The 12,698-nt window shown below is 43.7% G+C and overlaps 1 protein-coding gene across 1 annotated transcript in view; it reads right to left on the bottom strand.

The window, feature by feature from the left end:
• LOC121545072 (histone-lysine N-methyltransferase SMYD3) overlaps positions 1-12,698 on the bottom strand; it is a 182,892-nt gene that overhangs the window by 134,955 nt on the left and 35,239 nt on the right. The window contains exon 5 of the mRNA XM_041855439.2: positions 4,369-4,505. Coding sequence (XP_041711373.1) covers positions 4,369-4,505 — 137 coding nt within the window. The remainder of the gene's footprint in view (positions 1-4,368; positions 4,506-12,698) is intronic.

Raw genomic sequence — 12,698 nt, 5'->3', positions numbered from 1 at the left:
CGCAACCGTCCAACTATATATGATAAAGTCCAAATCTGAGGCCCGCACCCAACTCCAACATGCAAATATAAAAAATGCGCTACAGTCAAAGACTTCAATACGATTTTTTGACAGGGAGTGCAGGATTTTCTTTTGCCTGATGTAGATATGTTCTTGCTTATAATTTCCGACATTTTGGTAGGCTATTTGTTAGTAAATTTGTCTATAATTAGATACATGTAGCTTCTCTTTGGTCATTATATGTTGCCCTAGAAGACTAAATAAATCATTGCTCAACAGAATAATGTAACCTAATAGATCGATAGAATGAATTAATTTATCTGTCATCTTTCGCGGAGCAAAGACATTTAGGGACCGAGGAGAAAATACAATAAAGCAACAAAAAAAGACGGAAATATTTTCTGTGCAAAATGTCCAAATGTTTGACCAGTTGTAAGGAAAAAGAAAGCTGTGAACGACCAAACGTGTTTCTGATAAGATTTCAGTTCAGCTTGTATGATGATTTTATGATGAAGATCGTATCTAACTGAGCATTCATTGCATTCTCTCAATATGCAGAAAGAAATCATATTTCTCCACTCACGTTCCCAAGTCAAAATTGTCTACATTTGGTGTATAATTTTACAAAAATAAATGCTTAATTCTGCAGGAGTTATTATTAAGGCTATAGCCCTCTTCGCACGGGACTAGTATTACTAGAGAACGTTGGTTATGTATTTATTACCCCAGAATGTCCGTTATTCCAGAGTACGATTCGGACGGGCTAAATTCTTTCCAAACGGCCCCCTGTAGGCTAATTATTTATTTTTTATATATCTATAAATTGACAGTTATGAAGGAAGCCTGGAGGTTTTTTCCTATGTGTGTGAAGATATTTCAACATGTCCAGGCGATAACAGGCTACACTGATAACTCGAGCTTGGTTCCTAAGTTTCTAAACCTTACCAAACCATCTTTGTTATTGTGTCGCCATAATTGAACTGAGGAAGTGTGATCATAATCATTAGGATATTTTAACGATCTGCAGTAGAAGACGTCCTAAATGCCCCCCAGCCTTCAGATGTGAGCTAAACAGTTAACTTGCACTTGCCATGCGTTTTTAGGCTATGGATGATAAAGTGAACTTGTTCCAAACGTTTAGCTCCGCAGTATGCTGCTTTGCGATCTATTAACAGCAAGGGTTGCATTAATTAAATAGGCGCAATATTTTTTTAATGACGCATTTGGCGATATTCAATTCATTCGCACAAAACGTATAAACAAAATCATTCACTGTGAAAGTTGATAAATGTAGGCCCTTCATATATAGGCTATGCAAAGCACTTCGTTCAATTTATCGAATCCATTATTCTTTTCTTTCTCAAACTGTGAGCAACACGTGTAAAACTCAAGACATTTCTCTCAAAACCCAGGGATGTTGATTCGCACGGGACTAGTATTATCAGAGGACTTTGGAGTTTGCCAAAAAACAGTCTGGTTAGTCAATGTCCAGATTTCAGTTTCCATTTAACCCATCTAAACAGTAGGCTACAGTTCCCTTGACATGCCATAGGCCTATTTGAAGTCCTGTCTTGCGACTGAGAATTTGTCAAGTGCCTCACAATCATCACACATAACATAGCCAGCACTGCTATCATACCCTTTTACCATTTCACCAAATCTTTTCCAAACATGACTTTTCTGGCCCTCCCTTCTCTTTATTTTCAACTCTCCTTTCGCAGCTTTTGTCTTATTGAATTCAACTTCGACAGTGTCCTTTTTGCCTTTGCGGATTGATAACTTTTTCTGCCCATTCCCAAAAGCATTATTTGGCGATTGGCTGTGTAGGCAATTTGGCGTGCATAGAGTTAAACCCTAAAGTCTAGGCTGATGCACTAATACCAGATGACTAAAATAATGAAAGAAAAACCTCAATGTAGAGTATATAAATTGCACAATAATTATACATTTATGGATTTTATAAGGGATTGTTTCACTTTATTCAACCCACCAGCCCTTTAGCCACATAATATTTAATGACTGCGGGTTATGAGTCAACCCGTGCATCATTACCCAAGACCATTATTCCTCCTCCACCAAACTTTACAGTTGGCACTATGCATTCGGGGCAGGTAGCTTTCTCCTGGCATCCTTCAAACCCAGATTAGTTCATCTGACTGCCAGATGGTGAAGCGTGATTCATCATTCCAGAGAAACACGTTTCCACTGCTCAAGAGTCCAATGGCGGCAAGTTTTACACCACTCCAGCCAACGCTTGGCATTGCACATGGTGATCTTAGGCTTGTGTGCGGCTGTTCGGCAATGTAAACCCATTTCATGAAGCTCCCGATGAACAGTTGTTGTGCTGACGTTGCTTCCAGAGGCAGTTTGGAACTCGGTAGTGAGTGTTGCAACCAAGGACAGACTATTTTTACGCGCTACGCACTTCAGCACTCGGCGGTCCCGTTCTGTGAGCTTGTGTGTCCTACCACTTCGCGGCTGAGCCATTGTCGTTCCTAGATGTTTCCACTTCACAATAACAGCACTTACAGTTGACCGGGGCAGCTCTAGCAGGGCAGAAATTTGACGAACTGACTTGTTGGAAAGGTTGCATCCTATGACGGTGCCACGTTTAAAGTCACTGAGCTCTTCAGTACGGGCCATTCTACTGCCAATGTTTGTCTATGGAGATTGCATGGCTGTGTGCTCGATTTTATGCCTGTCAACCTGTCAGGTGTGGCTGAAATAGCCGAATCCACTAATTTGAAGGGATGTTCACATTCTTTTGGTCATGTAGTGTATCTACCTATATCACTCCAGTATCCCTGCACATTGTAAATATGGTATTGGCACTGACCCTGGAACTGTCCCTGTATATAAATTACTTACTTTCTCGTGTTCTTCTTATTTCTATTTCTCGCGTGTTTCTGTTCTACCTTGTGTTCTTTGTATTACATTGTTATTGATTACTGCATTGTTGGGTTTAGAGCTTGCAAGTAAGGCATTTCACTGCAAGCTCTAAACCGTGACATTAAAACTTGAAACTTAAAAACTCTCACCTTTTCTCTCTCACAACAGTTATTTGTGCGTCCCTTACAAGACCATCACCTTAACTCACCCATATCTGGTTCCAATTCTAGTCTGGCATAACACACCATGCTGGACAACACACACACACACACACACACATACACAATACACACATAGACAGACACACACAGCTGGGCCTGATTAAGAGACAAACTGCCTAGAGAAGTACATGAGTGGAGAGCAGCTGCAGGTTGAAGACCTGGGAGGAGAGAGGTCCGGTGTCATGCTGAGAAACACAAGGAGATCATCAGGAATACCAGGAACAACACACTTTTACTGTCTACAAACACATACTATTTACACATCAAGCCTGGACAGACGCGTTTTTTAATTTATTTAAGTGAAACATCCCATTCATCTCTACGAGGGCCCTTTTTTCCAAGGGACTAGCTGTGTGTGTGTTTGTGTTATTCCAGGGGCAGTGTGAATCCTGTCTGATATTAAAGATGTCCTCCAGCAATTTTTGTCTGCCTGTCTGTCGGTTTCTCTGTCTGCCGGTCTCATTGTCCGTCTGTCCATCCCTGTCTGTTTGTCTCACTCTCTCTTCCACCCCACTCCCTTCCTCCTCCTCCTCTCCCCTTTACTCAACTTCTCTGTCCAGGAATTCTGGACTAAAGTTGGACTGATCTGCATTATGTCGATGTGGAGTTCCACAGAAGGATTCACTTTAGAGACCATCTGTCTCTGTACACGAGTGACGCACACACACGTGTTTATGTTTGCTATTTGAATAGTGTTGGTTATCAGAACCAGGTTTTGGTTTGAGATGGTTTATAAGACAGAGATGGGCCAAGAAGGCTAGCTAGCGATATGATGTAAAACAGCTGTTGCTTTTTATAACAGTTAATCTCACACACAACCTTATACTCATGCAACACACACCACACACACACACCTGATTAAGAGACAGAAACAGCCTAAAGGAGTACAGAAGTGGAGAGCAGCTGCAGGTTGAAGACCTGGGAGGAGAGAGGTCTGGTGTCATGCTGAGAAACACAATGCGATCATCAGGAATACCAGGAACAACACACTTTTACTGTCTACAAACACATACTATTTACACATCAGGCCTGCTGGGAATCTTTTAGACATACGTTAAGGTATGACCAGCCAACCAACAGAGCAGAAAAACAGGCTGCAGTGAGAGAGACTGGGTATTATAGTGTGGGCCCTGCCTCTTCACTGCTCCATCTTCTTTTACATGATTGTGACAACACATCGTTCTATGTCTGTTTGTCTGTCTGTATCGCACGCACGCAAGCCACACACGCACACACACACACAGCTGCAGTGATCTACCTTGGCCAGCAGGCTGATGGGGTCCATGGTGCGTAGTTCCTGCGTGATGTTGGGGACTTCCTGTTGGAGGTAGAGCTGAAGCATGGAGCTCAGCTGAGACAGACCCTCCCTCCTCTCCTCTCCCATATCACACAGGTCTGTACAGGACAAAGGTTGGTTTTGGTTTATGTTTGGTCTTTGTATTCACATTCTTCATATTTCCTGGTAAGTAATCAACATGTAAGTGTGAAGAAAAAAAAAAAGCTATGCTATATTTGTTGCTGAGAGGAAGACTGATAACGATCCACACAGAGAGACACAGAGAAAGAAGCGGAGAGAGAGAGAGAGAGGTGCGCGCAACCTTGGCCATCCTACAAGTAACTACTACAAATTACACTTGATTTACAGAAAGAAATATGACCTGATTCAGAATGGTGTCAACAGTGCATCATGAAAATATCAATGTATTGGGCTGATTAATATTGTGTGCTATAGTAATGTGTTGAAGTATACTACAAATGTTCATACCTATGCAGGCCTTATTATCAACAGAATAATTAAGTAATGTAAAAGAAATACAATTAATCACCACATCAGAAATGATCAAAATGTCTTGTCTATTCTCTATGGTCCAACTCCAGTCCTCCAGTACCCCCAACAGCACACATTTTTTATTGTAGCCCCGGACAAGGACACCTGATTCAACTTGTCCACTAATCATCAAGCCCTCAATGAGTTCAACCAGGTGAGTTTGTCCGGGGCTACAACAAAAATGAGTGCTGATGGGGGTACTCAAGGAGTGGAGTTAGGAAACACTGGTCTAACAGGTTTCTGTTTAGTGACTTTTAAATCCCTGCTACAGTGTTGTTATTGATGGTAAAATGAATGTATGTGGCTTACCAGTCTATTGTCAACTCTACAGTCTGGGATAAAAACATATTTAAAAAACTGCCACTTTTTTAAATAAACAGCTGAGGGATGAGGTTAAGGCAGTGTTTCTTTCATGGTCCTGGGGACCCAAATTGGTGCACATCTTTGTTTTTGCCCTAGTACTACACATCTGATTCCACCAATCAAAAGTTTGATGATGAGTTGATTAGTGTAATGAGGTGCATAGTGCTAGGGCATATACAAAAATGTGCACCCCTTTGGGTCCCCAGGACCAGGATTAAGAAACAATTGGTTACGGGTGAAATTCCTGCCCGACTAGATGCGCAGGGATTGCATTTCATCAACCAATGGTTGCGTGCCACGTCATTGACTGTGCTGTTGGGCACCAGATTACTATAAACATACACTGAGTGTACAAAACATTAAGAACAGCTTTCTAATACTGAGTTCCACCCCCCCCCACCAGCCTCAATTCGTCAGGGCATGGACTCTACAAGGTGTTGAAAGCTTTTCACAGGGATGCTGGCCCATGTTGACTTCAATGCTTCCCACAGTTGTGTCAAGTTGGCTGGATGTCCTTTGGGTGGTGGACCATACTTGATACACATGGGAAACTATTGAGCGTGAAAAACCCAGCTGTGTTGCAGCTCTTGACACAAACCGTTGCGCCTGGTATCTACTATCATACCCCGTTCAAAGGCACTTAAATCTTTATGTCTTGCCCATTCACCCTCTGAATGGCACACATACACAATTCATTTCTCAATTGTCTCAAGGCTAAAAAATCCTTCTTTAACCTGTCTGCTGTCTTTCATCTACACTGATTGAAGTGGATTTAACAAGTTAGAGTGCATTCGGAAAGTATTCAGACCCTTCGATTTTTCCACATTATCTTGCATTACAGCCTTTTATAAAATAGATAAAATAAATTCCTCATCAATCTATACACAATACCCCATAATGACAAAGCGAAAACATGTTTTTCAAAATTGTTGTATTCAAAATAAAAAACAGAAATACATTATTTACATAAGTATTCAGACCCTTTGCTATGAGACTCAAAATTGAGCTCAGGTGCATCCTGTTTCTATTTTTTATTTATTTATTTCACCTTTATTTAACCAGGTAAGCCAGTTGAGAACAAGTTCTCATTTACAACTGCGATCTGGCCAAGATAAAGCAAAGCAGTGCGATAAAAACAACAACACAGAGTTACATATGGGGTAAAACAAAACAAAGTCAAAAATACAACATAAATAAATATATATACAGTGTGTGCAAATGTAGCAAGTTATGGAGGTAAGGCAATAAATAGGCTATAGTGCAAAATAATTACAATTAGTATTAACACTGGAATGATAGATGTGCAAGAGATGATGTGCAAATAGAGATACTGGGGTACAATTGAGCAAAATAAATAACAATATAGGGATGAGGTAGTTGGGTGGGCTAATTTCAGATGGGCTGTGTACAGGTGCAGTGATCGGTAAGGTGCTCTGACAACTGATGCTTAAAGTTAGTGAGGGAGATAAGTCTCCAGCTTCAGAGATTTTTGCAATTTGTTCCAGTCATTGGCAGCAGAGAACTGGAAGGAATGGCGGCCAAAGGAGGTGTTGGCTTTGGGGATGACCAGTGAGATATACCTGCTGGAGCGCATACTACGGGTGGGTGTTGCTATGGTGACCAATGAGCTAAGATAAGGCGGGGATTTGCCTAGCAGTGATTTATAGATGGCCTGGAGCCAGTGGGTTTGGCGACGAATATGTAGTGAGGACCAGCCAACAAGAGCGTACAGGTCACAGTGGTGGGTAGTATATGGGGCTTTGGAGACAAAACAGATGGCACTGTGATAGACTACATCCAATTTGCTGAGTAGAGTGTTGGAGGCTATTTTGTAAATGACATCGCCGAAGTCAAGGATCGGTATGATAGTCAGTTTTACGAGGGCATGTTTGGCAGCATGAGTGAAGGAGGCTTTGTTGCGAAATAGGAAACCGATTCTAGATTTAACTTTGGATTGGAGATTCTTAATGTGAGTCTGGAAGGAGAGTTTACAGTCTAACCAGACACCTAGATATTTGTAGTTGTCCACATACTCTAGGTCAGACCCGTCGAGAGTAGTGATTCTAGTCGGGTGGGCGGGTGCAAGCAGCGTTCGGTTGAAGAGCATGCATTTAGTTTTACTAGTGTTTAAGAGCAGTTGGAGGCTACTGAAGGAGTGTTGTATGGCATTGAAGCTCATTTGGAGGTTGATCATCCTTGAGATGTTTCTTCAACTTGATTGGAGTCCACCTGTGGTAAATCCAATTGATTGGACATGACTTGGAATGGCACACACCTGTCTATATAAGGTCCCACAGTTGACAGTGCATGTCAGAGCAAAAACCAAGCCATGAGGTCGAAGGAATTGTCCGTAGAGCTCAGAGACAGGATTGTGTCGAGGCACAGATCTGAGGAAGGGTACCTAAATATTTATGCAGCATTGAAGGTCACCAAGCACAAATTGGCTTCCAACATTTTTAAATGAAAGAAGTTTGGAACCACTAAGACTCTTCCTAGAGCTGGCCGCCTGGCCAAACGGAGCAATTGGGGGAGAAGGGCCTTGGTCAGGAAGATGACCAAGAACCCAAGGGCCACTCTGACAGACATCCAGAGTTGCTGTGTGGAGATGGGAGAACTTTCCAGAAGGACAGCCATCTCTGCAGAACTCCACCAATCAGGCCTTTGTGGTAGTGGCCAGACAGAAGCCACTCCTCAGTAAAAGGCACATGACAGCCCGCTTGGAGTTTGCCAAAAGGCACCTAAAGGACTCTCAGACCATGAGAAACAAGATTCTCTGGTCTGATGAAATCAAGATTGAACTCTTTGGCATGAATTCCAAGCGTCACGTCTGGAGGAAACCTGGCACCATCACTACGGTGTAGCATGGTGGTGGCAGCATCATGCTGTGGGGATGTTTTTCAGCGGCAGGGACTAATCAGGATCGAGGGAAAGATCTTATTTTATTTGTCACATGCGTAGAATACAACAGGTGCTTACTTACAAGCCCTTAACCAACAATGCATTTGTTTTTGTAACAATAAAATAACAATAATGAGGCTATATACAGGAGGTACAGGTTAGTTGAGGTAATTTGTACATGTAGGTAGGGGTAAAGTAACTATGCATACATAATAAACGGTGTGGGTGGGGGGGGTCAATGCAAATAGTCCGGGTGGCTAATTGATTAATTGTTCAGCAGTGGCTTGGGGGTAGAAGCTGTTAAGGAGCATTTTGGACCTAGACTTGGCGCTCCGGTACCGCTTGCCGTGCAGTAGCAAAGAGAACAGTCTATGACTTGGGTGACTGGAGTCTGACAATTTTTTGAGCCTTCCTCTGACACCGTTTAGTATATAGGTCCTGGATGGCAGGAAGCTTGGCCCCAGTGATGTACTGGGCCGTACGCGCTACCCTCTGTAGCGCCTTACGGTCGGATGGCGAGCAGTTGCCATACCAGGCGGTGATGCAACCGGTCAGGATGCTCTCGATGGTGCAGCTGTAGAACTTTATGAGGATCTGGGGACCCATGCCAAATCTTTTCAGTCTCCTGAGGGGGAAAAGGAGTTGTCGTGCCCTCTTCACGACTGTCTTGAAACTCTCGACCCGCTCCACTACAGCCCTGTCGTTGTGAATGGGGGCGTTCGGCTGTCCTTTTCCTGTAGTCCACGACATCTCCTTTGTCTTGCTCACTTTAAATGGAGAGGTTGTTGTCCGGGCACCACACTGCCAGGTCTCTGACCTCCTCCCTATAGGCTGTCTCATCATTGTCGGTGATCAGGACTACCACCATTGCGTCGTCAGCAAACTTAATGATGGTGTTGGAGTCGTGCTTGGCCACGCAGTCGTGGGTGAACAGGGAGTACCGGATCCCCTTGTTGAGGATCAGCGTGGCATATTTGTTGTTGCCTACCCTTATCTCCTGGGGGCGGCCCGTCAGGAAGTCCAGGATCCAGTTGCAGAGGGAGGTGTTTAGTCCCAGGGGCCTTAGCTTAGTGACGAGCTTTGTGGGCACTATGGTTTTGAATGCTGAGCTGTAGTCAATGAACAGCATTCTCACATAGGTGTTCCTTTTGTCCAGGTGGGAAAGGGCAGTGTGGAGTGCGATTGAGATTACGTCATCTGTGGATCTGTTGGGGCGGTATGCGAATTGGAGTGGGTCTAGTGTTTCCGGGATGATGGTGTTGATGTGAGTCATGACCAGCCTTTCAAAGCACTTCATGGCTACCGACGTGAGTGCTACGGGGCGGTAGTCATTTAGGCAGGTTACCTTCACTTTCTTGGGCACAGGGACAATGATGGTCTGCTTGAAACATGTAGGTATTACAGACTCGGTCAGGGAGAGGTTGAAAATATCAGTGACAACACACCTTGTGAATGTTGAACTGTTTAAAGGTCTTGCTCACGTCAGCTACGGAGAGCGTGATCATACAGTCGTCAGGAACAGCTGGTGCTCTCATGCATGCTTCAGTGTTGCTTGCTTCAAAGCGAGCATAAAACTAATTTAGCCTGTCTGGTAGGCTCGCATCACTGCGCAGCTCGCGGCTGGGTTTCCCTTTGTAGTCCGTAATAGTTTTCAAGCCCTGCCACATCCGACGAGCGTCAGAGCTGGTGTAGTAGGATTCAATCTTAGTCCTGTATTGACGCTTTGCCTGTTTGATGGTTCGTCTGAGGGCATAGCGGGATTTCTTATAAGCGTCCAGATTAGTATAAGTGTCCCGCTTCTTGAAAGCGGCAGCTCTAGGCTTTAGCTCGATGCGGATGTTGCCTGTAATCCATGGCTTCTGGTTGGGATATGTACGTAAGGTCATGTCGATGCACTTATTGACGAAGCCGGTGACTGAGGTGATATACTCCTAAATTCCATTGGATGAATCCCGGAACATATTCCAGTCTGTGCAAGCAAAAAAGTCCTGTGGTGGAGAATCCACGTCATCTGACCACTTCTGTATTGAGCGAGTCACTGGTACTTCCTGCTTTAGTTTTTGCTTGTAAGAAGAAATCAGGAGGATAAAATTATGGTCAGATTTTCCAAATGGAGGGGAGGGAGAGCTTTGTACGCGTCTCTGTGTGTGGAGTAAAGGTGGTCTTGAATTTTCCTCTGGTTGCACATGTGATATGCTGGTAGAAACGAGGTAAAACAGATTTAAGTTTGCCTGCATTAGTCCCCGGCCACTAGGAGCGCCGCTTCTGGATGAGCATTTTCTTGTTTGCTTATGGCCTAATAAAGCTTGTTGAGTGCGGTCTTAGTGCCAAAGTACATAGAGATTCTTGATGAAAACCTGCTCCAGAGCGCTCAGGACCTCAGACTGGGGCGAAGGTTCACCTTCCAACAGGACAACGGCCCTAAGCACACAGCCAAGACAATGCAGGAAAGGCTTTGGGACAAGTGTCTGAATGTCCTTGAGTGGCCCAGCCAGAGCCCGGACTTGAACTCGATCTAACATCACTGGAGAGACATGAAAATAGCTGTGCAGCGACGCTCCCCATCCAACCTGACAGAGCTTGAGAGGATCTGCAGAGAAGAATGGGAGAAACACCCCAAATACATTACATTTACATTTTAGTCATTTAGCAGACGCTCTTATCCAGAGCGACTTACAGGAGCAATTAGGGTTAAGTGCCTTGCTCAAGGGCACATTAACGTCATTTAGCAGACGCTCTTAGCCAGAGCGACTCACAAATTGGTGCGTTCACCCTATAGCCAGTGGGATAACCACTTTACAATTTGGGGGGGGGGTTAGAAGGAACACTTTATCCTATCCCAGGTATTCCTTAAAGAGGTGGGGTTTCAAATGTCTCCGGAAGGTGGTGAGTGACTCCGCTGTCCTGGGATTTATACAAATACAGTTGTGCCAAGCTTGTAGCGTCATACCCAAGAAGACTCGAAGCTGTAATCGCTGCCAAAGGTGCTTCAACAAAGTATTGAGTAAAGGGTCTGAATACTTATGTAAATGTGATTTCCATTTTTTATACATTTCTAAAAAACAGTTTTTGCTTCGTCATTATAGGGTATTGTGTGTAGATTGATGAGGGAAAAAAACAATTTAATCAATTGTAGAATAAGGCTGTAACGTGACAAAATGTGGAAAAAGTCAAGGAGTCTGAAAACTTTCCGAATGCACTGTACATCAATAGGGGATCATAGCTTTCACCTGGTCAGTCTATGTCATGGAAAGAGCAGGTGTTTATAGTGTTTTCACACTCAGTGTATGTGGTTAGCTGATACGTAAAATACCTATCCAGGCGTTATAAGATCTGGCATGCGTCAGCAACGTAGTCGGGCAAGAACTTGGCCACTATCTTTACCGCAGAAACGGATTGATGGCCTGCTGTGACCAAACTCACCCGTTATTAATACATAGGTATCAGAGTATTGGAATATTCTGATATTTTTGCAAAAATAACTACATTCTTGCTGAAATAAAAACTTGGGACAGGTTTTCTTGGTTATCGAAGCTACCTAAGTGTTTTTGAGGCTTGTAGTGCAGCTTTACTAACATTGGGGACATGTTAACATATGGAAATTCGGGGGACAATGCTATATTACATTTACATTTACGTCATTTAGCAGACGCTCTTATCCAGAGCGACTTACAAATTGGTGCATTCACCTTATGATAGCCAGTGGGACAACCACTTTACAATATTTTTTTCTAGAGTATATTTTTTAATTTCATTTTTTTATATTTTATTATTATTATTATTATTATTATTATTTTATTTTTTTTATTATTATTTTATTTTTTGGGGGGGGGGTAGAAGGATTACTTTTATACTATCCCAGGTATTCCTTAAAGGAGGTAGGGTTTCAAGTGTCTCCAGAAGGTGGTCAGTGACTCCGCTGTCCTGGCGTCGTGTGGGAGCTTGTTCCACCATTGGGGTGCCAGAGCAGCGAACTGTTTTGACTGGGCTGAGCGGGAACTGTGCTTCCGCAGAGGTAGGGGGACCAGCAGGCCAGAGGTGGAAAAACGCAATGCCCTCGTTTGGGTGTAGGGACTGATCAGAGCCTGAAGGTAAGGAGGTGCCGTTCCCCTCACAGCTCCGTAGGCAAGCACCATGGTCTTGTAGCAGATGCAAGCTTCAACTGGAAGCCAGTGGAGTGTGCGGAGGAGCGGGGTGATGTGAGAGAACTTGGGAAGGTTGAACACCAGACGGGCTGCAGCGTTCTGGATGAGTTGTAGGGGTTTAATGGCACAGGCAGGGAGCCCAGCCAACAGCGAGTTGCAGTAATCCAGACGGGAGATGACAAGTGCCTGGATTAGGACCTGTGCCGCTTCCTATATCATGCTACTACCTGTAGCAAAAGTTAACAACAGATTGTGGATGCTGTCACTGGCATACATAAACAACTCAAGGTGAGACTAATTTCACCCAGACATGTAGATTGGATGAACTAAACCAAGTGGCTCTAGCTGTGGGTG

This window comes from Coregonus clupeaformis, chromosome 29 (assembly GCF_020615455.1).
Source record: "Coregonus clupeaformis isolate EN_2021a chromosome 29, ASM2061545v1, whole genome shotgun sequence".
Taxonomy (NCBI): Eukaryota; Metazoa; Chordata; class Actinopteri; order Salmoniformes; family Salmonidae; genus Coregonus; species Coregonus clupeaformis.
Note: the sequence above shows the minus strand (reverse complement) of the source record. Positions and strands in the feature narration are given on the sequence as shown.